Source organism: Mus caroli, unplaced genomic scaffold (assembly GCF_978045245.1).
Source record: "Mus caroli unplaced genomic scaffold, Mus_caroli_1 scaffold_14, whole genome shotgun sequence".
Classification (NCBI taxonomy): domain Eukaryota; kingdom Metazoa; phylum Chordata; class Mammalia; order Rodentia; family Muridae; genus Mus; species Mus caroli.
Genome location: NW_028227269.1, coordinates 85757970 through 85784248, shown reverse-complemented (window position 1 = coordinate 85784248; position 26279 = coordinate 85757970). Strand labels below are relative to the sequence as shown.

The window sequence follows — 26279 nt, the reverse complement described above, 5'->3', positions numbered from 1 at the left end:
CAAGGCTCCCAACAGCAGTGTGCTGGAAGTGCTGAGGTCTGTTAAAGGTCCAAGTGGTCACTGTTGGTGAGTGACCCGGGCACAGTGGGAGTCCAGGAGATCAGGGAGAGAGCTCAGAGAGCCTGAGAGTTCCATACTCAGAGTTGGTTTGAGGCGCCAGGCACACACAGGGTGTAAGGCCCAGTTCCCAGCATACGTCTCGCCTTCTAGTAAAGGAACAACAAGGAACAAGAAAACGGACTGAGGTTTCTGGGCTTCTAAGAATTAAGGTCGTTCACCCGTTTCCCATGTACACGAGATGATTTAAGCAAATGGCTCTGAGTCATCTTCTTTCTAGGTTTGCTCTGAGGTGGACTTGGGTGTTCTAAAAGATGGCTATCTTTATTTGAAGAAGATATAACCTATACATTGAAAATGATTTTCTTATTTATACTACCAAGGAAAACAATGGTACTGATAGATAGTCTAAAAGCCAGGGGCTCTTGGAAATATATATTTGTTGTTGTTGTTGTTTTGTTTTGTTTTGTTTTAGTTTGGTTTGGTTTTTTGTTTTTTGAGACAGGGTTTCTCTGTGTATCCCTGGCTGTCCTGAAACTCACTCTGTAGATCAGGCTGGCCTTGAACTGAGAAATCCACCTGCCTCAGCTTCCCAGGGATTAAAGGTGTGTGCCACCACTGCCCGGCACTCTTGAATGTTTACACTTTGAATAATTAGTGAAGACCTGAAGAATTTATTTTTCACTCTATTCGAGCTGAGTGTGGTAGCTCACACCTGCCATGATAGCATTCAGGAGGCTGAGGCAGGAGGATCATTACACGTTTGGGGTCAGTGTAGACTACAGAATAAAACATTGTCTTAAAAGACCTCCAAAGTTTTAAAAATCATATAAGAAATTAAGACCTAAAATTATGTTGTTATTTTACTCATTTGAAAACAAAAATTAACTCACTCCATAGTACTATAAATAGTATGTTTTTACTGAAAAATAATCAACTTTGAAAGCAAATATAGTACAGTAAGACGGCATAAATCCCTTTAATGTCTGGTTTAATAAAAGACAATTGAATTTTCACCTCTGCATATTGATTCGCTTGGATGTACTGTTGCATGTCTTGTGGTCTCTGGAAAATTCCACTGCCTACTGCAGAAAATGCACTAAATAAAATGGTATTTTAGTAGTATTCTGAAAAGTTTTAAGGTGTCATACTCCTCCCAAAGGGTCCTAAGTACTACAGGGGTCCCCAGACCATCCTTTTATGACTCTTGCTTTAAGAATAAAACTCACATTACCTCTTATTGGCAGTAGATTCTCAGAAGGTCTGGGGATTGTGCTACTGCCCTGACTGTCTACTCATTTCTGGTCTCTGTGAAGCCAGTGGGGATGGAAGGCAGCATAACTCATCCCGTTCCATGACCTTTTCCTAGGGAGACATGAACACACCCATCTGCTCACCCCAGGGCCAGCACCAAGGACACAAGCAATTCAGCCCAAGTGTAGCTTGGTGAGCCTCTGACTTTAACTGGAGCATGGAGATGGGCAGCCTATGGAGGGCTGCGTCAGGGCAGAAAAGATCTCAGTCCTCCCAGTTCTGGTTAATTTTCCATCTATCCTTGCGATTAATCAGCGGACACGTTCTGTTCAGTGGCCAGTCTCTGCCTCAGGAAGCCTCATATCCATGACTTTTGTGTAGAAACAACGGGGAGTCCCAACAGTGTATAAAGATTCTGGTTGGAGCTAGTAGTGAGTGAGGAATAAAGCCATCCCCAAAGACGAGGAGAGCAGCCAGGCTGCAGGGATGGCTGGGTGGGGAACAGTGCCACTCTCAGTCATGGAGACCAGAATTTGGTCCCCAGCGCTGCTTTAACAAGCCAGGCATCCTGCAGATGCTTCAACTTAATCTCAGGGGTCTGATGCCCTCTTCTGGCCTCTGTATGAACGCAGGAGCCCCTGTGTACGTTTACACACACACACACACACACACACACACACACACACACACACACACAGAGGAGAGGGCACACAGTGGGTGTTATGTTGGCAGAATAAATAAGATCAAGAGGTCTCTGCTAGCATGGTATTATATTTAATACATTTATACTCAAAATTACAAAGAGTAAATTAAGAATGTACTTATAATACAAAAACTGAGTATTGGAGTAATGAATATGTTGACCCATTTAATCATTTCACAGAACCTACATCTAGCACAGCATCATACCGTATGCCACAAACATGTGCAGCAGACCCTGAGTCCATCTTATGACTGAGCTGTGTGTTTGTTGTGGCTCTGGAGCCTGGGGACCGGCTTTTTCAGTCACTGTGCCCTAACTGTGAACAGTCAGTGGTCAGCTAAAGTGACACGGACCTAAGTGCAGAGCTCAGGGGGTGGGGTGTCTCTTGAATGTTGTTGTATTTCAGAGTTCCTCCAGAACGATTATGCCTCTTCCAAGACCCCTGAACTGACCTGTTTTCTTCCTCTGAGAGGCCACAGATGGTATCTCCAGCGAGTAAGGATACCACGGAAGATCTACAGAACGTGGCTGGAGCCTCAGAGGTTCAGGCTCCGGGGGAGCAGGCATCGCTGCCAGCAGACCAGACCCAGGTTCTCAGTGAGGTAGGGGCACCCTCAGGCTGGCTCTTAGGAAAGGCTAGCTTCTGGTACCCACACGTAGGCACACAATGGTGGATAGAAGTATCTCTTCCGAGACAGTGGCTCTCAGAATTCGCTGTCACTCCAAGCAGGCATGTCCAACCTTTGGACATTGTGACATGCCATAATCTATAAAGCTCACACTTGAGAACTGCATTGTTGGGTTATAGGAAAAAAATGTCCTTTGAAAAAAACTTCAGTGTTTTAAGTAACTTTAGGCTTCATCCAGCCCAGGGGACATGGGTTAGACATCCCTGTGAGGCAGCTCAGTTTTAATTGTTTGGAGAATAATTATTTGTCTCTCCTACACAGACTGTCACACAAAAAATGAAGTGTCAGAACAGACATCTCATGTTCTCTAAGACCTTGACAGCCTGAAGTCATTGACTGTTAGCTGGACTACGGTGGTCTACTCTATCTATGTAGAGTCCATAGTGGTGTGCTATAACTAGTGATTCCTTTGACCGAGGCAGGGCAGGTGGCGATGGTTTGTGTTTATATTTGTATTGATAGTGATGATGTCATTAGAATTTGTATCAATAAAGACATCAAGCATTATACCTTTTGCATAATGCTTGGTAGTTTAAACTTCATTTACTGCTGATCTCACTCTCGTGAGACAAATACCACTGTGTCCCCATTTAGCAATTGTGGAAATAAGGCCAAAAGCTTTACTAAGACTCTGCTGCTAATTAAGTTGCAAATTGCATCCACACTGTAAAAGGAAGGGTTCCTTTAAACTTGGTAGGCAAGGTCTGGTTCGCATTACTTAGCTGTGTGGCTGAGAAGGGGAGGGCTCGGCCTCTGAAACAGATCTGTGAGGACACAGCCTAGGAGGATTACAACTTGATTTCCTTGCACAAACACAATTCCAGCTCCTCTAACTGCATTGCTGACTCACTGGTGTGCTCTTCCTCATGGGGGTAGGTATAGATTTCTTGTTGAGTTGCCTACCAGCTGGGGAAAGGAACAGGAAATTAAGGCATAATAACATGAAACAAGGAACACACTGTAAGAGATTCAGAGAGAAATCCCTCTAGAGTGACTGCAGCTTTCAGTGTGGGTAGCCAGGGCTTTTTGCATCAAATGCCATTTGTATCCTTTTATGCAGGTTGGGACTCTGGCAGCAAATAACACTGTTCAAAGGGAACGGTCCTATGGCTGGCTTAAAGTGAAACTGTAATTAGTAAGAGAACACTGTGGAGCTAGAGAGATGGCTCCCTGATTCTGTACTTAAGAGCAGTTGCTGCTTCTCCAGAGGGCCTGCACTTGCTTCTCAGCATTCATATAAGGTGGCTTACAACTGCCTGTAACTCTAGCTCCAGCAGTATATCTAACGTCCTCTTCTGTCCTCTGCAGGCACTCACATATGTGACAACATACACACACACACACACACACACACACACACACACACACACACACACACACACACACAGAACATTGCTAGTGAAATACAGGGGGAGACAACTTGTAGCCTGAGGGGTGAGTTAGGGAGAAATAGGAAAAGGATACAGAGGAATGGAAGGAAGAGAGGAAAATTTGAAAGCAGATACTTTGTGATGCTTTTGATAAGTATGTTGGCTGATAGTGATACAGAAGTAATTGTTGAGTGGAGTAGCCTTGCAGTTGGGAATGTGTTGGAAACCCTACTGATGTAGGCCTGTAGCAAGCTGTGAGGATATTTGTGGGGAAGATTTTGCAGAGGGTCTGAAAGGAAAGACAACAACACTTTTCTAAAGTTACAGACACAGGGAAGAAAAGAATCATTAGGAGACGCTTTGGTGATTGTTAAAAAGTAGAATTTGCGGTTAACTTGCACTTGGCAGAAAGAAGCAATGTTGATTAGCACAGTAACTTTCTGGATGTGGTATCAGGGAAGAGGTGGGGCAGCCTGCATTTGGAAAGATGCTAATTGGAATCTGACATCATAAGTCCTCAAACCAGAATTCTGTTGTGTAGATGGCCAAGTACCAAGCTCCACAGCGACCTGAGGACACAGTTATGATCCAGTCTGAGCACACTGGGGCTATAGATGTTCTTTCAGCGGACTTGGAATCTGCAGATCTTCTGGGGGACCACAGGAAAGGTGAGGCTTTTGGAAGCAGAGAAAATAGTTTCTTCATCGCCAGTAGATGCTTGAAGGATTCAAGCCAGAAAGAAGGAAAGAAAACAAGTTGGTGGAAGCCCTTAGAAAGAATGTTGTGTGTTAACCTAGCAAAATGCTGGGTCAGGGGCGTCTCCCAAGCTTCTCAGTAGTAAACTGTCTGTCCTTTCAGTCTCTCCACCTCTGATGGCTCCTCCGTGCGTCTGGACCTTTGCCAAAGTGAAGGAGTTCAAGAGCAAGCTGGGCAAGGAGAAGAACAGCCGTCTGGTAGTGAAGCGGGGAGAAGTAGTCACCATCCGGGTCCCCACCCACCCCGAGGGAAAGCGAGTCTGCTGGGAATTTGCAACTGATGACTATGATATTGGTTTTGGGGTTTATTTTGACTGGACCCCAGTAACCAGCACTGATATAACTGTGCAGGTCAGTGATTCCAGTGAGGATGAGGATGAGGAAGAGGAGGAGGACGAGGAGATTGAGGGTAAATCTAATTTTCATTTGCTCAACCTAGTTGCTAGTGGCTGCTTCATGGATTGTAGCATTTCTCTTCCCACTCAGAAAGCAAGGCAGCATTGCAAACTGATGGGCTATTAATGCTTTGGTGGGCGGGCCTTTCCCCCTCTGCCCCTCCCCTTTATCCCTCCCTCTTTAACAAGTATTTCCTAGTTATTTCCCCTTTCTCCATGTGTGTGGATGGGCAGCAGGGTTTTCCAGCTCACACTGGAACACAAAATTATGTTTTTTCTCTCTTTGTTTTGGAATATTTATTCTTGATTTTTCAGTCACGCTCTCTGGCTTAAGCTAAAAGTACCTCTCTCCCCTCTTTGCTCTTTGTTCTAAACTGCCACTGCTGGCAGAATACAGATTCTGCTTCATGTTAACAGTAGTGGTCTCTGCTCCATTCTTTAATTCTTTTGTTTGTTTGTTTTTTGAGACAGGGTTTCTCTGTATAGCCTGGCTGTCCTGGAGCTCACTTTGTAGACCAGGCTGGCCTCGAACTCAGAAATCCACCTGCCTCTGCCTTCCAAGTGCTGGGATTAAAGGCGTGCGCTACCATGCCCAGCTTCATTCTTTAATTCTTTAGAAATTTTTTAAACTATTGTATTTTATGTGCATATTATGCCTACTTGTTGTATTTTATGTGCATATTATGCCTACTTGTATTCTGTGTACCACGTATGTGCCTGGTGCCTATGGAAGCCAGAAAAGGGCATCAGATTCATTGGACCTGAAGTCACAGATGGTTGTGAACCACCACGTGGATGCTGGGACTTGAGCCAGTGCTCTTAAAGCACTGAGCCTTTGCTCAAGCCCCTCTCTTCTCCATTCTTGTTATTTGCGGTGTCTACTGGAGACGTGACAAATGGAGATGAATCTAGAAGTAATGTCTGAGCTTCCGTTGTAGTCCTTGGCTTTGATGTATGCCCGTGAATCACTCTCTTGACTCGCTCTTTCAAGTCTCCCAGGAGATGCATATGTATTTAAGGACGAGGGGGGCCTTCTGTCTTACTTGCTACTCTTCAGGACATCACGTGGAAGTTTTAGGGCCACATTATACAGTTGGTTTACCTATATTTCCTTTCTGTTAGCTACTCCTTCCATGTACTGTACGGATTTCCAGGTTTTACACTTTTAAGTAGCTTTTCCCCATTGGAAGCCACACACTTCTAAGGTTATCGGCTGGATCATGGTTTCTCAGAGGATGCATTACTGTTTATTGAGACTCTTGGACTCTGGGCTACTGGATGCCAGTTTCATTCCACAGTCATGTTACTGACCAAGATCTGTGGACTTTTCCTAGTACATGTGGGAAGACAATAGAGTCCCCGTGGGAGAACCACTCTCTCACCTTCATGCAGGATGTATTCCGTCTATAAACTCCTATCTAAACTCTGTCCTTTTGCTCCTACAGAACCCGTCCCTGTGGGAGATGTGGAGAGAGGCTCCAGGAGTTCTCTACGGGGCCGCTATGGGGAGGTCATGCCTGTGTACCGGCGGGACAGCCACCGAGATGTGCAAGCTGGCAGCCATGACTACCCTGGGGAGGGCATCTACTTGCTCAAGTTTGATAACTCCTACTCCTTGCTCCGCAACAAGACTCTCTACTTCCATATCTACTACACTAGCTGAAGGATGCTGGGCTAGGGCAGGCTGTGTTTGCTGGCTGAAGCAGGCTGCCAGCTGGTGCCTCTTGTGTGTAAGCAAGAGCCTGAAGTTCTGTGTGGGGCTCTGAAGCCTCGTGCCCTGCCTGACTATTGACCCCATGTAGCTTTTCTCCTTTCTTGGCTTCTGCAGGTGGTGGTATAGTGCTCCTGTTCTGTGGTCCCTGACTCACACTCTTGTTTCCGACTCCAGCAAAAACCCTCTCAGAAGGCCCCTATGAGGCAAAAGCCTAAAATGAAGTAGAAGGATGTCTTTTAAGAAATGGCCTCACTCTGGTAAAGCCCATCATTCAGGTTGCCACTCACCCTTCTCCAGAGCCTGGGATGCCAGTGGACTTAGTAGCGCCTGCCTTCTTTACATTCTGAGGTGCCAGAAGAGGGAAAGCACACTGTAGGAAAGAGCCCAATCTGTTGGATGGAGAATGCTCTCTCTATCCAGCCTCTCACCACTGCCATATTCCTACCTGCCTGCTGGGTCTTCTTAGTCTCTAGCTCAGGCTGGGAGACCTCACTGCCTTGAATGGATATTATTATTCCTGATGGTTAGACCCTTCCTCCTTTCTCTTTACCAAGTCTGTGTTTCTGCCACATAGCAAGAACCTTCACGCAGTTGCAAGCTGTGGTCAGTGTCCTAAGAGAAGAAAAGCGGTCGGCCTCTATCTGTCTCCAGAGTTATCTCCCTTACTAAGGGTGCTGGTAGTTGATGAAGAAAGGGTGGAAGGTAACCACTGAGTTATCTCAGACCCTGCCCTTTTGGAAATCACGGATTAGTCCCCCCACCCCATCTTAGGCCATGTGTGTTATGTAGAAAATTTGCTTTGGAACCAAATACAGTGAAACCCAGACACGTTTGCCGTGATTCTGGGTTTATGTTTTTTACACTGAGGACGGAAAGCTTTTGGTGTCCATGGTCCTTAGGGAAAGCAATCATGGGATTTTGCTGTTACTGCTGACTGTGTGTGCATCTTACTTGACCAAAGCCTGCAGGCGACAGACAGCCTCTCACAGCCTGTTCCTCCTGAGGTTCTGGAGTGGCAGAATGTATTGTAGTGGGTGGCCACAGAGCAGCAGGTGCTAAGGCCTCTGGTGGAGTGGGCACACAGTGGCATGGGTCTCTGCAGCCATCCACACCTCTGTTTCCCAGTCTGTGTTGTCTGTCATTCTTTGAATTTTGAATAATTAGGTTTATTTATTACTTTATTTATGTTTTTTAAAGCACATTTCAGATTGCCTTTGAAACAGCTCCCATCTGTTCTCATAAGGCTTCCCATCTGCTCTGAGCCACGAAGGCCACCTCTTTTATGGCGCTAAAGATGATTTTAGGGCTTAGAAAATGATCATGTGTGTTTATTCCAACATGTCACCCTGTGATGCTTGGGAAGTCTGGCCTTTCAGAGATGGAGGACTCCAACCTAGTCTGTGTTAGGTACATCTCAGTGCTCCCACTGCTGGATTCTAAGGTGTGATGGACGCAGATCGACGTAAAGAACTGACTGGGGAGTCAGAGATAACGGAGCACCATGATTATGGGATGCCAAAGTCCTTTTCCTCCTCTGACACCCTCTTCATAATGTTTCCATTGGCACCTTCCTTTATCATGTGGTTGCCTCACACCAGGCCTCTCTGTCCTATAGAAGTGATCACCCAAAGAGCAGGGTATTGCCAGTAGGTGTGGTCAGGAACAAAGGATGCACCCTGTAGCTGTCAACCTGGAAGCAAAGTGTGGGCTGTATGGCCCGCCATAGCCTCTCAGTGGCCAGTCAGCACCACACCGTCATTCTTTCGTCATTGCAGATGTGCTTTGTAGGGATACTGGCAAAAGTCTCTGTGCCCTCTGAGAAATGAGTAAACTGTGGGCAGTGAAGAGACTTGCTGCTCACCTTGGACTCATTGCTGAGCTGAAGTTGAGTCATGCTTTTACTGACTGAGGGTACTCTCTGTTTAGGAAAACAAAAGAAGCAAAGAAGCACCTTCTTTGGCGCTATTTCCAAGTCAGTGGCAGTCTCCATACTTCTGGTTGTTGTGGACCCCTGACCTGCTCTCAGCCTGGGAGCAAGGCCCCTGGGCTTGTCCCAGGATGTTCCATCTTTCCTTAGGCTTGTTTTCTTGTAGTGCACAGCAGGGAAGTTGAGGGGCTTCTCATCTCCCTCTGTACCTGTCACTTGCTGGCTATGCTGCAGTTATTTCTTACTGACTTTTTCCTCACAGGGTGGGTTGTTTGTCTCATGAACATAAAATGCCTAAGGGAAGACATGTCCATAGCATGATGCATTCACTATTCACGTCCATAGTATGATGCGTTCACTATTCACGCACTAAAGTTTTGCAATAAGAGAACTTGAGAGACAAAGTATTATTGACTAAAACCCAGGTAATTATGGAGAACACAGAACACATACCTTGAAGGGTCTAAGAAGTGTCACTTCCTTGATCCCTCTGTTTTCAAGTTTAAAGAATCAAACAATGAAATAAATTATCTGCTTTTATCCTTGCCCTGCTCTCTAGAGCACAAGTAAATACTATGCAGTTAAAGAAGGGAGTTCTAAGAGAGCAGAGATTAGGATTCTCTTCATAAGAGTGGCTGAGTTCTTAAATTTTTTCAATTTGTCTAATTTTGCTACTTTGTTAAGAGACAGGCTTTTTAAAAAGACATATCTAAAGTACTATTTTTCCAACATCTTATTATGGAAACTTTCAGCAAATAAAAAGCATACACTTTCATCCCACATATATTTTTAAATTACAAACTGCCAGTTTCTAAACCAAGATTCTAGCATTTAGTTTTGTCTGACAAGTATCCCTTGGAGGATGTCCCCTGTACTGTGTCAGTTCTCTGTTAGAGAGCTCTGCTTATGCAGATCTCTTTTTCAACATGGGCTGCCTAAGAGGTCTTCACAAAACTGGCCATTGGCCTCCATCTTTCAGAAAGCTAGCTGTATGTCCCTTCCAGCTGTAGCCTCTCTAACTGCCTATTGGTGTCAAGGTAATTGTGTAGCTGCGTTGGAAAGCCTTCCTTCCCATCTGTGGCCCTCTGACACATCCTCAGGACGCTCATATGCAAACACACTCCTCAGATAACGCATGGACATAGGTAGTAGCTTGAAAGTAGACTATTCTTAGGTATTTTCCTATGAATGGATTCATGCACTTTAAAAATATTTTATTTGGTATTTAGGAAAAATGGACTTTTAAAGAAGTATATATTGTCCCATTATATGATTACAGACAAGTTAATCTGTAGCTGTCATATATTCATGGGATTAAATATTATTGTGGAGTTTATAATATATACATTTTGATTTTGACGAGCTGTACTCAGTTCCTTCTTTATGAGGAATGGGCAAAATCCAAACCCTGAAGTCTGTGATTGTATATTTATGTTTAAAGACCACTCTGCAAAAACTTGCCTTTAATGTCAGAGTCCATGGTTCTAAGGCGTGGGATTGAGTGACCCCAGTAATTATGTAGAAGACGTTTTTAGTGGACAGAGAGGAGGTACAAATTAAGTTTGTGCTGCTTCAGAACTGTCTTTTAAATGGACAGTGAAGGGATAGAACAGAGGCTGGGAAAGTGAGCAAACTATCATGTACGTCCCGGAATTCATTTAGTGCATCAGTGCTACTTTGTTCATTGGAACAGTTTTGTAAGCCAGAGCCTTACTGTTCTTCTTGTGCTCAGTGGAGAACTCTCCAGCCCTTTGTGCCATCTGTTAGCAGGATCAGCTAGATGCATTTTTGGGTAGGTCTTCTCTGCTACAGGTAACCCTGACCGGAGGACTGGTTTGCTGTCTCCATCCTTTGGGGCTGAAGAGAGAGTCAGTCAGTCCCACTTGTGGTGCAGAAGCCACAGTTGTGAACGTGTCCTCAAAGGCATAGTTAAGATGCATTTGTCTAACACCGCAAACCCTGCAGGCATGTGAGTGCTTAGGTAACAAGCAGGCCTCGATAGCCTGACAGCATTGACATGTTATAACCCTACAGAGCACACCACACACAGTTTTCTCTGTCAGGGCTTCTATTTAGAGTTTCTCCTGAGGCTAAACATCCACATTAACTCCTGCCCCTATTTTTTTTCCATGACCAGAAGTGTAGAATGTCTACACTTTGGGAAAGGGAATTACATGTTCCCCTCAGACCCTTCGCTGTTTGAAAAGGCAAGTTTTCGTCTGAAGGAAGGGAACCAGGGTCCTGTTCTACGGGTAGTTGGTTAAGGGGTGTGGGTTCTGTAAAAAGCAAGTCCTTGTGCCCATTGTGAGCCTGTGGTCAGGGAGCTGCACACTCCTTCTTTGGGGAGTAGAAAATGAGGATCAGAACCCAGGCACATGTTGGGTACCCAGTTCCCAATGACCCGAGCAAGCACTCTTTAGTCCTGGTAGCATTTTGGGCGACCCTCAGGCAAGAACTCCTGGATCTCTGTGTATCTGATGCTGGTCACTGACAGACTTGTCCTTTGTGTAACTTATATAACACCTGTGGGCATTCCCCAAGAAGATCCAGTTATCTAGGTGATGTGATTAGAGGGACTTGTGATCCAGTGTGCAGAGAAACACTGTAAGCGTTTGTGGCCAAATTTGCAGTCACTGTTCCTGCTGAGATGTAATATTGCCCTCTTGAACCAAGAAGACTAAGCAGAGACTCTGAACCACTGTCTCAAAGCTAAGAAAACACAATCAATGACATAAAGCCTGATAGGGTATCGATCGATAGACTGGCTCCTTTACAAATCGTCATTCCTCATGAGCTAAGTACAAAGATAGTACACTAGCTGTGAAGTTGTAGGGCTGGTCCCTGGTTTGAACCCATGATCTGATTCTTAGCATGTAGACTACTGGCATGGCTCTTCATTCTAAGATACAATAAAAATGGCACCCCAGAGACCTAGAAATACACCCTGCTTTATGAAATTTCAGTTTCCTGTCATTTAATTAGGAAGCTTTTTTGCTTATCTGGAAGTAAAATTGTGTATGTGACAGTATATTTTCTGAAGTTCTGACAGGATCATGAAAGGTTCTGAAGTCTGGAGTTGAATAATGTATAGTCTTACAGAAGAGCCCCTAACCCACTGTCGATTTAAGGGGTCCTCCTCAGCTCCTCCCCACTCAGGGTTGAAACGTCTGGTCTTTAGTGGCTCTTTGTTATGGTTATTGTTCATTCTTAGGTTCAGGCCAGGGCTCATCCAGAAAACATTATCTTAATTCCTTCCCTCATATCCTTAATAGTACATTTTATTAAGACATTTTATGTTGAAAATACATCTGTGTCCTGTTTTGAGATTATTGTTCCATAAGTGAATTAGCTTTCATCTAATCAGTCTGAGTTATTTCCATTTAGCCTTGTTAAAGAACAAGCCAGTCTGGAAAAAGCAATCCCATGATGCATGACGTTGGTATATCCATGTTCTCTTAATAATGGGAAGTATTCTGAAACCCATAGAAGAAATGTTTGATGCTTTGTAATAAAAACCAAAAGCATTTGCAAATGCTTTGTAATCAGAGTGATAGATTCTAGAGAGCAGAGTGGATAAGGATAATGGGAAGGCGGGGAGGTGCTTGGAGATTTCCTAAACCACGCTTTGCCATTTGCTTATATATCCAAAGGGCTACTTTGGAGCCATTGCCTGATCCATCAGTGGTTAAAAGTGATTGTGTTTCCTTGCTAAATGTTTAAGCAGCTGACAACCATGAAGACCTGCTTTCCTTACTGTTTCGTATCATATGCTGATGCCAACCAAGGTCACCAAAGGCCTTGAAGGGAAACTATCACATAGTCTTGTCTTTTTTTCTTCAAAATATAAACAAATCCAAACTAATCCAATTGAGTCAACTTGTTTTCCATGTCTCCCTGTCATGAGAAATGCTGTCCACATGTATGCTTTCCACACTAAGAACTCGGTACCAATTGTTATTTAGTTTTTCTGTTCTACTGAGTGGTTTTTCTTCTGTCAGACTATATTTTCTCACCTCAAAGCACTGAATGTGTTGCTGTGATACACGGATGAATCCTGAGCTATGGTTTTAACAGCTCAGTTCTGGTGTTTTTATATTATGTGACAGTTTTGTGAGATGCTTTTGTGCATTTTTTTGTCTTCTCCAAGTTTTGAAATCTGTCATGAATAAACTTTTTCACTGTGCACCTAAAATATTTGAGTTCTTTCTTAATAAGCCTTTTTTTCTCTTCAGCTTAAAAGGAAGAGTATTCAGTGAACACTTGTGAATCTTTCATAATCTAAGATTATAAAAATTAAGAAAAACTGAGCCTCAGATGAATGTCTGCCTGTATGTAAAATCCTGTCAAAGGGTATAGAAAGATAGCTCAGCCATCAAGAGCACTTGCTGCTCTCGTAAAAGATCCAGGTTCAGCTCCCAGCATCCACACAGTGGCTCACAACCATCTCTTAACTCCAGTTCCAGAGAACATGATACTCTCTTCTGGCCTCCAGTGGCATTGCACACTCTCGGTACACAGACATACATACAATCAAAACACCCACACAGAATTAAATTGTAGAATCTTTGGGGTTGGAGAGATGTCCCAGTGGTTGCAAGCACTGGTGTTCTTGCAGAGCACCTGGGTCTGGCTTCCAGTACCACACAGTGGCTCCCAAGCTGTTATTCCTGTTCTAAGTTAGGATCACCTGTCTTCCTCTGACCTCTTCAGGCACCAGGCAGGCACATAGTGGGCATACACATATGCAGGCAAAACACTCAAACATTTTAAAACATAAAAATAAATCTGTGGCAGAACATTACAAGATGGGAGCTAAGGGAAAATTAGATTTATAGCAATGATGGGTTTATTGCAAACAGAACTGTACTGCTGTTGATCAGAGTGCTATACATACTCTGTACAGAGTAGTCTGTATGGGGAGTGCTGTCACCTAGTTAGTCCAAGCTGGAGATGGTCAAGCTGTCTACACTGCACAGGAAGGGGGCTAGTTCCATTCCCAGCATCATTCATGAGTGGACTTCCTCAATATGCTTAGTCCTGGAACTAGTTCAGGAGTATGGCTTCTCCTTAGGATGAGTAACTGGGTCGAGAGCACCAGCAGATGTCTCTGTGCTGGTGTGGACATAGAACAGCAGTGCAACTCCTAGCTCTGGGAACCCAGCTGGCCACTAGATGCTTTCCTGCTTCTTAAATCTTCTCATCCTGGATCTTGTTCTCTCAGATAGGCTCTGTGCTTATTTCTCTTCCTAACCCTAGTGGGAGGAAAAGGCTAACGAACTATTCTGCTGTGTCTAGACATGATTTCTAGCCAGTGTGAATGTTCATCTTCTGAGACCCAGCTCAGTCTTAGCTCAATAAGTTGGAGGCCTGCCTTCAGCTAATGACTAATACCTTCAACTAATGATGCAATGTAAATGTTTTCTGGAGTCAGGTTCAATAAGAAATGAAGGAATTCAGACTTCCCTATTGTACTTTTGGTAAATTTGCCCAACTTGTTTTGTTAGTTAGTTTGTTTTGAGGTAGGGTTTCTTTATATGTAACTTTGACTGTTCTGTAACTCACTCTATAGACCAGGCTGGCCTCGAACTCAGATAGATCTGCCTGTCTCAGCATCCCAAGTGCTGGTATTAAAGATATGAGCCATGACCACGTGGCTTTGCCAGGCATTTTAAACTTTCATCCTCATGCAATCTTCTTGGCTGCCCCATGACAGAAAGTGTCTTGGTCTCTTCTCTGCTGCTGTGATGAATTGTCCATGACAAAAGCAACTTAAAGGAGAGAAGGTTTATTTTAGCTCATGGTTTCAGGGTACAGTCCATAATGGCAGGGAAGTCAAGGCATCAGCGTGAGCAGCTGATCATAATGCACATGTGGTGGTCGCTTCACTCTTTCTCTACTCTTCTGGGCCCCAGGATCCTCTGCCTAGGGAATGGTGCCATCCATGCTGGGTGAGTCTTCCCACCTCAACGGTACCAATATAACCCCCCAACAGACATTTATAAAGGCCCTTCTCCCTGGTGAGTCTAGCTTTATTTCAAGTTGACAACATTAGCCATGAGAGCCGGTCATGTCTCTGCCTACCCCCTCCTAACACGTGACAGATAAGAGGATTAAGGCAGACTGTAGTGACTACAGTGCAAGCAGAAGGAAGATATATGGAACTGACTTAATGTTGCTAGAGAAAACTCTAATATGGGGACCTGGAAGAAATAGCCTGGACTCCATGAATCTGCTGCTTCCTGAGGAAAGAGCTCAAGTTCAAGTCCTCTGCTATAATGCATTCATTTCTGGGCCTGTTCGGGTTTGAATAAAAAGGCATATAGGGAGTAGAACTAATAGGAGATGTGGCCTTCTTGGAGGACGTTGTGTCTCTGGGGGCGGGCTTTGAGGTTTCAGATTGCTCACACCAGGCCCAGTGTCACTCTTCTTCCTGCCTTTGGATCCAGATGTGAATTCTCTGCTACCTCTCCAGCACCATGTCTGCCTTACATGTGCCTTGCTTTCTACCATCATGATAATGGACTGAATCTCTGAAACTGTAAGCTAGCCCTAATTGAATGTCTTTCTTTTTCAGAGTTGCCATGGTCATGGTGTCTCTTCACAGCAGTAGAACACCTAGCATCTGGGCCTACTCCCTTCCCGGTACCAATGGGCATGGTTTGAGAGCTAAGTCCTCAGCTCGGCAGGGGTATCTGGCTGTCGACGGGGGTGAGACACTTGGAAAACCTCTAAGGCCAGCAGCGCCTTGTTGATGTGACTGATGGTAGGGTAGGGGCTTAGATCCACCTTGAACCTGTGGCAGAGAAACATTTGTAAGCCAAGGCTGTCAGGGACACTGCTGTGGGCAGTGTAGAAAGTAGAGGCAGGGCTGCATGAGGTTCAGGGGCTCTGAAAGCAGTCCTGCCACATGGGGAACCGCATTGGCTGGGATGCTCTGGGTAGGGCTGGAGTGGTATCGTCTAACATCATAGACCTCTCTTTAAGAAATGACAGCTCTGAATTCTGGTGTCAGGCATTTGTATAGACTGGCCCATCACCCACATTACTAGCTTCTTAGGGGAGGGAATGCACCATACATGCCCATATTCTAAAGAGCAAGCATGATGCCTTCTGGCGGGCTGATGGAGGGAGGTCACAGAGCTCACTTCTAAGCAGACACTCCACATTTGGGTACAGCAGTGTTCTTGGAAGTGGTTCCCTTAGATAGGCCTCCTCTAAGGCACAATGGCTGTCTATACAGGGTCACCCAGGCTATAGTGGGAATGGTAGGGGTATTTCAATGATTTCTTCTGCCACGTCTCTGCTAAGCCAGGGCAGTTGATATGGCCTGGTGCAGTGGCTCCTTGGCAGCTAAAGAAGGGTTCACACGAGACATTATCTCAGTATCTCAGTAGTATATGTGGAGGTCCTGATGGAGGGGGAAGGTGAAGGAGAATGGCAGAAGTTTTTCTTACCTTTCAGCATTTGCCACTTGGGGCACTAAGCACACATCAGCCATGGACACCTAAAGGAAGGTCAAGGGAGTTTGCACAAGGATTATCACCTAGACTCACTGGCAAGGCTGGCTGTACCCGCTGTTGACTGTACCAGAGCTGCCAATCCAACTTCCTGTATGCTTCGTTTTCCTATAATCCCTAGCACTCTCTCACTGTCTCCTCTGGAACTGCCTGTTCCTGTCACCCAGTGCTGTAGCATTTCTCCCATGTCAAGTTTCCCTGACAACCAACCAGAGAAGGCCTAACTGCCTTAGTGGCTATCACTGTGCTTGTTGAAGCTACCACGACTAGACACTTAATGAGGACTCCTAGCAGATAAGGAACCATAGAACCAGACTATCACAGGCCCAAGGCCTTATTCTACAGGCATCAAGGGCTCCGTAATCCTAGAATCTCTGGGCTGTGAAGGAAGGGATAGTCTAACCCTTCAGCTGATGCCTGGACCACTTCACTGAGTCAGAAGTGTGTTCTGGCCTGGACACCTCACACTACCTCTACTGCAGTAGTTCAACCTTCCTAGTGCTGCGATCCTTTAATACAATGCCTCATGTTGTGGTGACCCCAACTATAATAATAGTATTTCATCACTAATTTATTACTGTAATTTTTCTACTGTTTTGAATTGTAATGTAAATCTGATATCCAATATATTGGATATGTGACCGCAGTTAAAGGGTTGTGTGAGCCCCAAAGGGGTCACAACCCACAGGTTGAGAACTGCTGCTCTAGAGGCGGTGTAGGAATGAGCTGAGGCATTTCCACAAACTGACTGCTCAGAGCAGAGGTTTATACAGGAGGCTGGCCCCAGGATCTCCTTAGGGTAAGGAGTTGACTGGGTCTACATAGGAGAAATGATGGCCTGGGGTCAGCACGAAGGCCACAGTGGGCAGGGCTGGGGCCACTTACCTCATCTCCTACGCAGTACTTCCCTGCTGTGCTCTGCAGAATCTTCTCCAGGGCTGTGGGGAGGCCACGTAGATAACATTTATATCAGCTTCTCCAGGGCCTGGCCTCCATGGGCGGACAATGAAGAGCTAGGCTGGGGCATTGGGCAGAGTCTAGTGTAGGGACTATGGTAGCCAGGACTGAGAGGAATGCTCCCCATGGCTTCTCTGTCTAGTCTCAGAATAGACAAACCATGCAGTTGGCCAAGGCAACAGCTCTCACAGACAGCCTAATGTTCTGAAGACTGGCACTGTGGTTGGAGTACTCAATGGCTGTCAACCAACTCTGTGGGACTGAGCACAGGCCTCCAGGCGTGGAGGTCACAGGCGTTCTGGAGCTTGAACATGCTTGAGCACCTGCCTGTCCACAGGCCTCTGCTGCATTCTACAGTCAAGGTCAAAGCAGTCTGGCAAGATGCTCAGAGCTCTGTGTGAGGGTTAGTCCCCTAAGAGGACACGCTGGGGCAGCTCGTAAGAGTAATGACTCACCGTTAAAGCCAGAAGTAATAACCTTTTGGGCCCATTGCATCTGGTTCTCCTGTCCCACTTGCTTCAGGACAGACAGGTTCTGCACAGCTCAAGAGAGAAAAAGTCATTGCACTGGAAGCCAGCCTGAGTTTGCTCCTCTGCCAAGCCTCTGCAGGGAAGCTCACTGTTCCCTTTGCCCTAGCTGTTTACCTGTTCCGCTCCCTTTTGGACTATATGGTCCCTTCCTTCCATGAGGGCTCTGAAGGTGGAGGTAGTCACCTTTTTGGGCTTCCCCAGTGATTCCAGGTACTCCGAAAGCCATGTGAGCTTAGTAGCAATATGCAAGAATAGGTCTATAGGATGCTGGTATGACTGACAGAGATAGGCACAAACCAAGGCTTCTTTCTCTCAATACTTCCTCCTACTTGGTGTCTTGAAAAGAGAAGCTATATGATACGGGGGGTGGGGGGAGCAAGCCAGGCATGTTGGACTGGCTTCTAGAGATAATGACTAGGGTGCAGTCCCCATTGTTAAAAACAGAAAGGTAACGCAGGAGTTGGGACACAGATGTACAGGGTGAGCTTGGTCCTTGCTCTGATAGTATTTTGCTGTGTCACCCTGCAAAGTCACTGCTCCTTTTTAGAGCCATTACCTTACAAAGTAGAAGTTAGCACAGGTGAATGATTTTAATACTTGCCTTTCTATTTCACAGATGAAAACTTACTTTATAAAAACAAAAAAACTTTACAAGAATCCTAGCATTGGCATACTGTGGAGATGGAGGTTAAGTCTAGACTAGGGGAAATTAGCAGATTTGGTAATAAAGCAATTTACTTTCTTTGCTTCTCAGTGTTATGAAAAGTTCTTTTTACACTATGCTGGTGTACTGAGTCACTATGTCTGAAAATGTATGTAGCTTAACTTTAAAATAATTTATTACTAAAATATACTACGATGAAAAATGACTAGAAAGAAGACACCAATAGACCTGCCCAATAGGGCTGCCATACTCGTTCAGTCTGTAACAGACTAAACAAAAACCTAACACAGTTATCTGTGAAGCATAGAGAAGGGAAGTATGGTAATGCAAGGCCTACCTGCATGTGTGCTATAGAGCAGATGACCAGGAGCTGCCCAGGCTGGAGGCTGGAACTTCCCCTGCTACCCTACCCCTTTTCCTGCCTCAAACATCTCTATGCTCCCAGGCCTAGAAGCAGAGTTAGGGACAATGCTGATGGAAGACTTCTGGGATCCCTGGCCCCTTCTGCCATGTGGTCTATGTCAAGGCCCCTGGGAGTTTTTCTTTCTTGCCCTCTTTCCCCATCCACAGTGGAACACCTCCCTGTGGCTCATCACTTTGGGTATGAAGGGCTGCCTGAGAGGTGCACAGGGTGCAGGTGTAACAGTGCCTAACCTGAAGGGGCTGGATGCCACTAGCGATGAGGTCAGAAATCATGCGCACGATGGCTCTTTTCTGTGGGTCCTGAGGCAGGAGCCGTGGGATAGGCCGAGTCTCTTCCAGGTACTCCATGATGGCCAGCTGTTCAGAGGGAACATTGAGGCAGGGAGAGGGCTTGGGATCCCTGGACCAGAGGGGAGAGGCCAGCAAACTCCCCCCCCCCCTTTTTCTTTCTTTCTTTTTTTTTTTTTTACAATGAATGGTACCACCACTCTCCCCTACGCCCTCCTCAACTGGAGCACTATAAAGGTCCATTGGGGACCTTGCTGGACTTGGGTCCCCACATGCTTAACCTTCCTCTCTCCTTCCCTCTACCATACACTTAGTGATCCCTGTTATGCTTGGTCACTTGTAGGTTAGTTAGGAAGAGATGTCAGGTCCCCTCATTCAGAACTCTGCCACCCCCAAGCCCTCTAACTTACTGACTGGCCAATGGTGATTCCATCAATTTTCAGCGCTGGCACTTGCTTCATGGGGTTCAGGGTCTGAAATTCCTCAGTGAACTGTGGGGACAAGGCTGTGGTGAACAGGGTGGCCTTGCTTGTAGCTTAACACAGAACCAAGCAAGTAGGAAAACTGTAGACCTAGCACTGATCCATAGTCCTTGTCCTTGGAGGACTTGGCTCCTAAAACCAAGATAACTTCTAGGGAATCCAGGCAGTGTCCTAGGCTCAATGGTCCGGCTTTATGGTTTTCTTTCTGTACTCTTTACTGTGGTCACCAGGTCAGCTCCTACCTCACTCACTCATCCATTGAGGGCCCAATACAGAAAAGGCCCCATTACCACCTACCCTAAAAAAAATCAGGCACTGAGCCCTTCCCATCCTACTATTGCTGCTCAGGAGAGCCAGCTGCAGCCTCCCAGTCACAGGAACCATGAAGTACAGTTTTCCTTCTAGGCGACAGCTAGTCCTCCAGCTGGTACCCCTTCAAGGTCCAATCCTCATGTTGTGAGCCTGGGACAGCCTCCTTACCTGTTGCCCGCCATCCTTTATGAGGTTGATGGGCACTATCTCATAGTCAATGCCTTTTAACGCCAGAGCTAGGAGAGACCAGAGAGGAGTTAGGGAATGCCTTCTGGCTAGACTCTGCCCTCAAAGGCAGCCCTCCCAGGGTGATGCCAGGGGCCTCCCCTCTGCTGGTCAGCTCTACTGTGGAGTAAAATTTAGGCTGAGAGAGGCCAAAGCATGTATGCTCTACAGAGACAGCATCCATAGTGTTTTGACTTTGAGCTCAGTTAAGGGAGAGCCTTTGGAACCCAGGAAAGGACTGTGAGGTAGGTGACTGAAGACAAGCTACTTGGATTAAAAGCCTACCATATTCAATTGGTAGGTGTACGGCCTTGGTTCATGTACCTTAGTGAGTCTCTGTGTTTCAGTTTCCCAAATCTGACAAGCAGCACCGTGCAGTAGTTCAAAGTGTGGGAATGGGCTAGGGGTGTGGCTTAGTGGGAGGACATGAGCTTAGCACTTTCAAGGCTGTGTTGTCAGCATTAAATCAAATGATTATAGACTTGAGCCAGACTATATGGTTCAAACTGCAGGTTTTCTTCTTAGTAGCTGCATAATCAAGGGCAAATTACTGAACCTTCCTGTGCCTTAGTTGTCTCGTTTGTACAATGGGAACGCTAACAGTGCCCCCTCCTATGATGGCTGGGGTGGAAAGAGTCATGCACACAAAAGCACTAGGCATAGACTTTTTTGGAATGCACTGCTATGAGGGTAGCCTTTGCCAACAGTTGTGCTCACTGGAGAAGCGAGGGTCAGCCCTGGACTCAAGCAGAGAGCTCTAGTGTCTATGCTCCTGAAATCTCTGTGGTCAACTCCAAACAGTTGTGTTTGATTAGCCAGATCAAATAATAATAAGATAATAATAATAAGAACAGAGCGAGGCCAGCTGCTCTCCTACAGGTTACCAGGGACCTCTGGATTTTGTGAACCTGTTCTAGGCATGGTTGCTAAGGGCTTCTTGAGTGCAGTGTGACAGAAGTAGCAGCCCCGAGGTGAAAAACAACCCCTCTTCCTCCCACTCCCACTGTCCTCTTGTTGGACTTTCTGGCTGGACGTGACATTCAGAGATGGAGGCTCCAGAACAGGGGCGCTGGTTGCTGGAGGGAGCAACGGGACAGGAGGGAGATATGAAGTCCTCTGCCCCCCTCTCCCCTCATCCGGAAGCTGAGCTCTTACCAATTCGAACTCTCCATGAACAGGAGCTTCGGAAATAGGAGTAGAGGACAGGCTGTGGAGAGAGAGAGGAGGAGGGTGGATATTAATTTAGGCTTAGCAGGTTTCCAGCTGTAGGGCGCCTCTTGTTGGAAGCAGGCACGGACCAGCTCACAGGAAAAAGACAAGCACCACTTTCTTCCCATGGCACCGGCCCTCCTTCCTCCAGGGTCGTGGGTCCTAGGTGGACTGCTGAGTTCCTGAGGATCACGGGCCTCTCAAGAGGAAGCAGCTTTCAAGTGTTAGCCTTACCTTGTCAGCCATAGTGCAGTAGCTTCCTAAGGAACTTTTTTTCTCTGACAGAGCTAAGGGAGGCAGGGGGCGGAAACCAGGGGTGGGGTCTCAGGAGCCAATGGGAAAACGGCTAGACGGGCACCAAAGAATCCTGGACTCTGGTCAGAAAGGGAATCTTTTTCAACTTGTGGCACTGGGGCAAAGAGTGTAGCCTGGCTTTGAGGTGAAGTATGTGGTGAAATGGCTCAGCGCAGGCAGGCTCAGGGTCCAGACCTGAGACAGGAAGCAGCAGCCTTCCGTGACCAGAGACAAACTCCTGCCTTCTCCTGGTCTTCAGCTCCTTTGTTCATAAAACAAAAGGCTGCTCTAAAATGCTGGCAGAACTTCTTTTGCCCCTGGCAGAGAGATGGGCCTTCTTATTTATTTTCATGCTTTGTTGTCTCTGGAAGCTCCCCATTCTCGGAGGGCCTCATAAAAATAAATGGCAGATATGCCCATTTGCCACAAAGGAGAGGTTGCCAGCTGGAGGTCCCCAAGGGTCCTGTCTGAATTTTGTAATGCCAATGGTCCCTGATTTACCAGTGTTCTACTTAGCAACTTTTCGACTTTATAATGAAGAGAAAGTGATATGGTGCATTTGGTTTAAAAACTGTACTTCAAATTTTGAATTTTGGTCCTTTCCCAGGCTGGGCCATGGCAGTTAGCTACAGCTTGGTAATAGTGGGCTGGAGAAACTGGGGGGAAACCCTGCAGTCTCTAGTGTACCCTGCTGTGTTTTTGTTTTTGTTTTTGTAGGTTTATTTTTAAGGGGAGCTAGAGAGATGGCTGGATGGTTAAGAGTGCTTGCTGCCCTTCCAGGAGTGGAGCTTGGCTCCCAGCATCCCCATCAGGCAGGCAGCTCACAAATGCCTGTAATCCCAGCTCCAAGAGATTCGATGCCTGGTCTTCATGGGCGCTGGCACTCACCTTCACATAGCTACATGCAGACAATAATACACATAATTAAAATAACAAAGCCAGATCTCGGGGCCTAGCAAACACAGGAGTGGATGTTCACAGTCAGCTATTGGATGTATCACAGGGCTCCCAATGGAGAAGCTAGAGAAAGTACCCAAGGAGCTAAAGGGATCTGCAACCCTATTGTTGGAACAACATGATGTACTAACCAGAACCCCGGAGCTCTTGTCTCTAGCTGCATATGTATCGAAAGATGACCTAGTCGGCCATCAATGGAAAGAGAGGCCCATTGGACTTGCAAACTTTATATGCCCCAATATAGGGGAATGCCAGGGCCAAAAGAATGGGAATGGGTGGGTAGGGAAGTGGGGGGCGCTATGGGGGACTTTTGGGATAGCATTGGAAATGTAATTGAGGAAAATATGTAATAAAAATATTTAAAAAATATGCATGAACCTTCTAAGCGGGGAAGGTACTGAAATGGGGCTGAAAAAAAAAAAAGCCAGATCTTTGAAAATAGTTTCTTTCTTTTTTTTGGTTTTTGAGACAAGGTTTCTCTGTGTAGCCTTGGCTGTCCTGGAACTCACTTTGTAGACCAGGCTGGCCTAGAACTCAGAAATCCGCCTGCCTCTGCCTTCCGAGTGCTGGGATTAAAGGCATGCGCCACCATGCCCAGCTCTGAAAATAGTTTCATCATTAAAAAAAATTAATTGTAGATGGCTGTGAGCTGTCCTATGGGTACTGGGAATTGAATCTAGGTCTTCTGGAAGGGCAGACAGTGCTCTTAACGACTTAGCCATCTCTCTAGCCATCTCTCTAGCCCCAATAAATTTTTACCATATTTTCAATGTATGACTTATTTATCTGGATGTTTTAAACCAGGATATTTCACACACAAACCTTGTCTTTTTCCCCTTTAAAGCTTCAGGAGACTGTGGCTTTAGCCTCTTAAATAGTAACCACTTATTGGAACAGATCAATGGCCCCTTTTAGGATGAGCACGCCCCCTGATCTGCCAGTAATTCTGTTACATTTGGGCCCCTAGAATATGTGAGCTAAGATTAAAGGGAATGGAAGTTAATTTCTCGGGTGCTTTCTGGGTAGCCATTTCATAGCAGGACTCAGGAACAGACAATAAGCACGCATGCACCTTCCTGCAGACAATATCCACAAAGATGCGACAGAAGTCGACACTCAGATCACATATAACTCCCCGGACCACAGGCATTTCACCTACGTTCCCCTCCTTCTGCTGTCTCCTCAGACCAAGATACTATGTGAAGCAGTTTCCCTGTCCCAGGGCCACCAACACAGAAGTCCACAAGAGCAAGGCAATAAGTAGGCCCAGGTTCTCTCAGGGCAGCTCCCAAGCCCGGGGGCCTGTGCCTCCTAAGCACCTTCTGTGGGGAAAGGGAGGATGGGCATGGCTAGAGCACAGGTGATGCAGCCAGTGTCCTCGGAGGACTTGGGAGACCACAGTGCATTCTATTTGGACAGGCATCTCTTTCTTTATCTAGGAAGGCCAGGGGAGCACTGGGCCCAACAGAGCTTAGAGACACTGACCACGAGGGAGTGGCAAAAATGAGAACTGCTGAAGAGGATGCCTTATGTAGTACGTGTCACACACCTGGCTGTGCTAAGGGTGCCTAGAGTCATGTTAATTACTCCTACCCACCCCATGGCCCTTCAGCAGGAAACGGAATCTTTTTTTTTTCTTTTTTGGCTTTTTCAGGACAGGGTTTCTCTGTGTAGCCCTGGCTATCCTGGAATTCACTTTGTAGACCAGGCTGGCCTCTAACTCAGAAATCTGCCTGCCTCTGCCTCCCGAGTGCTGGGATTAAAGGCGTGTGCCACCACCACCCGCCTAGGAAACGGAATCTTACCCTGCATCTATTATGTTTTTTTTTTCTTTATATATCATTTTAGTTTCTTTTCCTGCTGCTATGATAAAGCGTCCCAATAAAGGCAGTCTAAAGAAGAGTGGTTTATTTTGGCTTATAATTCAAGATGTAGTACGTCACTGGGGGGTGGGGCTTGGGGGAAGAGCAGCCTGAAACAGCTGGTAAGTAACGGATGCATCCACGGCATGAAACAGAACAATGCTGTGTGTTGGTGCTCAGCTGACTTCCCCCTTATTATGGGCCCAGCTAGACCCAACCCAGGGAATGGTGTCACTCTCCCACATCAGTTAACCTGATAAAGACAATCCTAACCCTCTCTGCAGAGAGTCTGGAGGCTTGTCTCCTATGTGCTTTTAGATGCACGGGGGAGAGAAATCACAGCTAAGCACTAAACAGCAAACCACCTGGCGATTTTTGCTCCTGAACAGCTACTTTTTAATATCAAATAGAATGTCCATTTAATTAGCACTGGGAAGGATCATGTTTCCAACTCAAACATGCATTCTGGCGACTTTAAATTTGCAGGTTTTCCATTGTGGGAGTCTCGGCCCATGCTAGGAGCTACGTCAGTTGCGTACATCCCTAGCTGTTTTTATACCATTTCTTACATGATTAAAATGCTGAAAAATTACATCTGTATGTGGAAAATCTATATTAACCGGATGCAATGTCCTTTGCATCTAATGTGCCGCCTTCCTACATAACGGCCCTCCTAAGAGACTCAGTTTTAAGTCCCTTATAAAACACACTCGCAGCTCCATTCCACCAATGGCTTAAATACAAATGGCTCTAGGGTGGACTAAAGAAGGTGGACTAAAGAAGTTCGACTTAAACCCTGGACGCTCCAAATGCCACAGCCTGGAATCCCAGCACTTGGAAGGCGAGGGCAGGAGAGTCAAAGTTCAAAGTCAGGTTGGGCTGCACTGCAAGACCGTTTCTTTTCTTTTTTTTTTTTTTGGTTTTTTTCGAGACAGGGTTTCTCTGTGTAGCTCTGGCTGTCCTGGAACTCACTTTGTAGACCAGACTGGCCTCGAACTCAGAAATCCGCCTGTCTCTGCCTCCCGAGTGCTGGGATTAGAGGCGTGCGCCACCACGCCCGGCGCAAGACCGTTTCTTAGAGCCAAACCGACAAAACTAGAAACCTGAGCAGACACTAGGAGTGATTATTAACGTCGTTAAAGAGTCACATCTTTCCCCCTTGCCTTAGGTGCATGCCTGGACCACCAGGTCCCCTGAGAGACATACGCAGGGCGCCGCGATACTGCAAAGTAGGGAACCACGTTTGAAAGCCCTAGAAGAGGTCTGTCTACCCGAAGCAGGGAAGAGCGCTATTGGACGCCCCTCAAAAGCTTCCAAGTTTAGCCTTCCCGGTCCAATCTACCACCACCATAAGGTTCAGCGGCCAGCGCGCAGGTGTAGAGTGAGCGGGCGCGCCGCAGTGCACGCCGGGAGTCGTTGTGGCGCGACGCGAAGAGGCGCGCTCTCTGCCCCGCCCCCCCACAGCTCTTCTCCGCGTTTCTCAGGAGCGACCCTCATCCCCGGACGTGGGGCACAGACCTTCCCGGCTTGCATCTCGCCCGGTCGGCCGGCCAAGAAAGTCAGCTCTCGGGACTAGATGACTGAGGCCTAGCGGGGTCCAGAGAGCGAAGGTTGGACTAGATGGCCTCCCTCCCTCGGGCTGGCCCCGCCCCCGCCCCCTGAGCTGCTGGGAGTTGTAGTTCATGAGCCGTCTCG

At 46.4% G+C, this 26279-nt stretch overlaps 2 protein-coding genes across 7 annotated transcripts in view; one reads left to right on the top strand and one right to left on the bottom strand.

The window, feature by feature from the left end:
- Tmed8 (transmembrane p24 trafficking protein family member 8) overlaps positions 1–11545 on the top strand; it is a 33598-nt gene extending 22053 nt beyond the window's left edge. The window contains exons 3-7 of one of the 4 annotated variants that reach the window (XM_029484616.2): positions 2487–2616; positions 4615–4741; positions 4932–5026; positions 5180–5237; positions 6669–11545. In XM_029484616.2, the coding sequence (XP_029340476.1) occupies positions 2487–2616; positions 4615–4741; positions 4932–5026; positions 5180–5237; positions 6669–6886 (628 nt within the window). In that variant the 3' untranslated portion in view covers positions 6887–11545. Of the gene's footprint in view, positions 1–2420; positions 2617–4614; positions 4742–4931; positions 5238–6668 lie in introns of all 4 variants that reach the window. The other 3 variants (XM_021179431.3, XM_085830567.1, XM_085830566.1) reach the window with 3 other exon arrangements.
- Positions 11546–14633: 3088 nt separating this feature from the next.
- Positions 14634–26233, bottom strand: Gstz1 (glutathione S-transferase zeta 1). Of its 3 annotated transcripts, none has more exons than XM_021179659.2 (9): positions 26103–26233; positions 21418–21469; positions 20206–20273; positions 19654–19734; positions 19187–19312; positions 17794–17872; positions 17267–17319; positions 16319–16368; positions 14634–15657 (listed from the first exon to the last, which is right to left on the bottom strand). In XM_021179659.2, the coding sequence occupies exons 1-9, from the start codon at positions 26115–26117 to the stop codon at positions 15531–15533; spliced, it is 651 nt and encodes a 216-aa protein (XP_021035318.1). In that variant the 5' UTR covers positions 26118–26233; the 3' UTR covers positions 14634–15530. The 3 variants fall into 3 exon arrangements, with proteins under 3 accessions (XP_021035318.1, XP_021035319.1, XP_029340379.1); XM_021179660.2 differs by lacking the exon at positions 26103–26233 and adding an exon at positions 21706–21806; XM_029484519.1 differs by lacking the exon at positions 26103–26233 and adding an exon at positions 21561–21614.
- Positions 26234–26279: the final 46 nt, after the last annotated feature.

Excerpts from the sequence above, each read along its gene's own strand:
- Gstz1 (XM_029484519.1), bottom strand. The coding sequence starts at position 21,599 with ATGGGAAGAAAGTGGTGCTTGTCTTTTTCCTGTGAGCTG. Across the intron at positions 19,735-20,205 it reads TAAAGGATGGCGGGCAACAG|TTCACTGAGGAATTTCAGAC; the intron begins GTAAGGAGGCTG and ends TTGTCCCCACAG. Across the intron at positions 17,873-19,186 it reads GTGGCATCCAGCCCCTTCAG|AACCTGTCTGTCCTGAAGCA; the intron begins GTTAGGCACTGT and ends TGAGCTGTGCAG.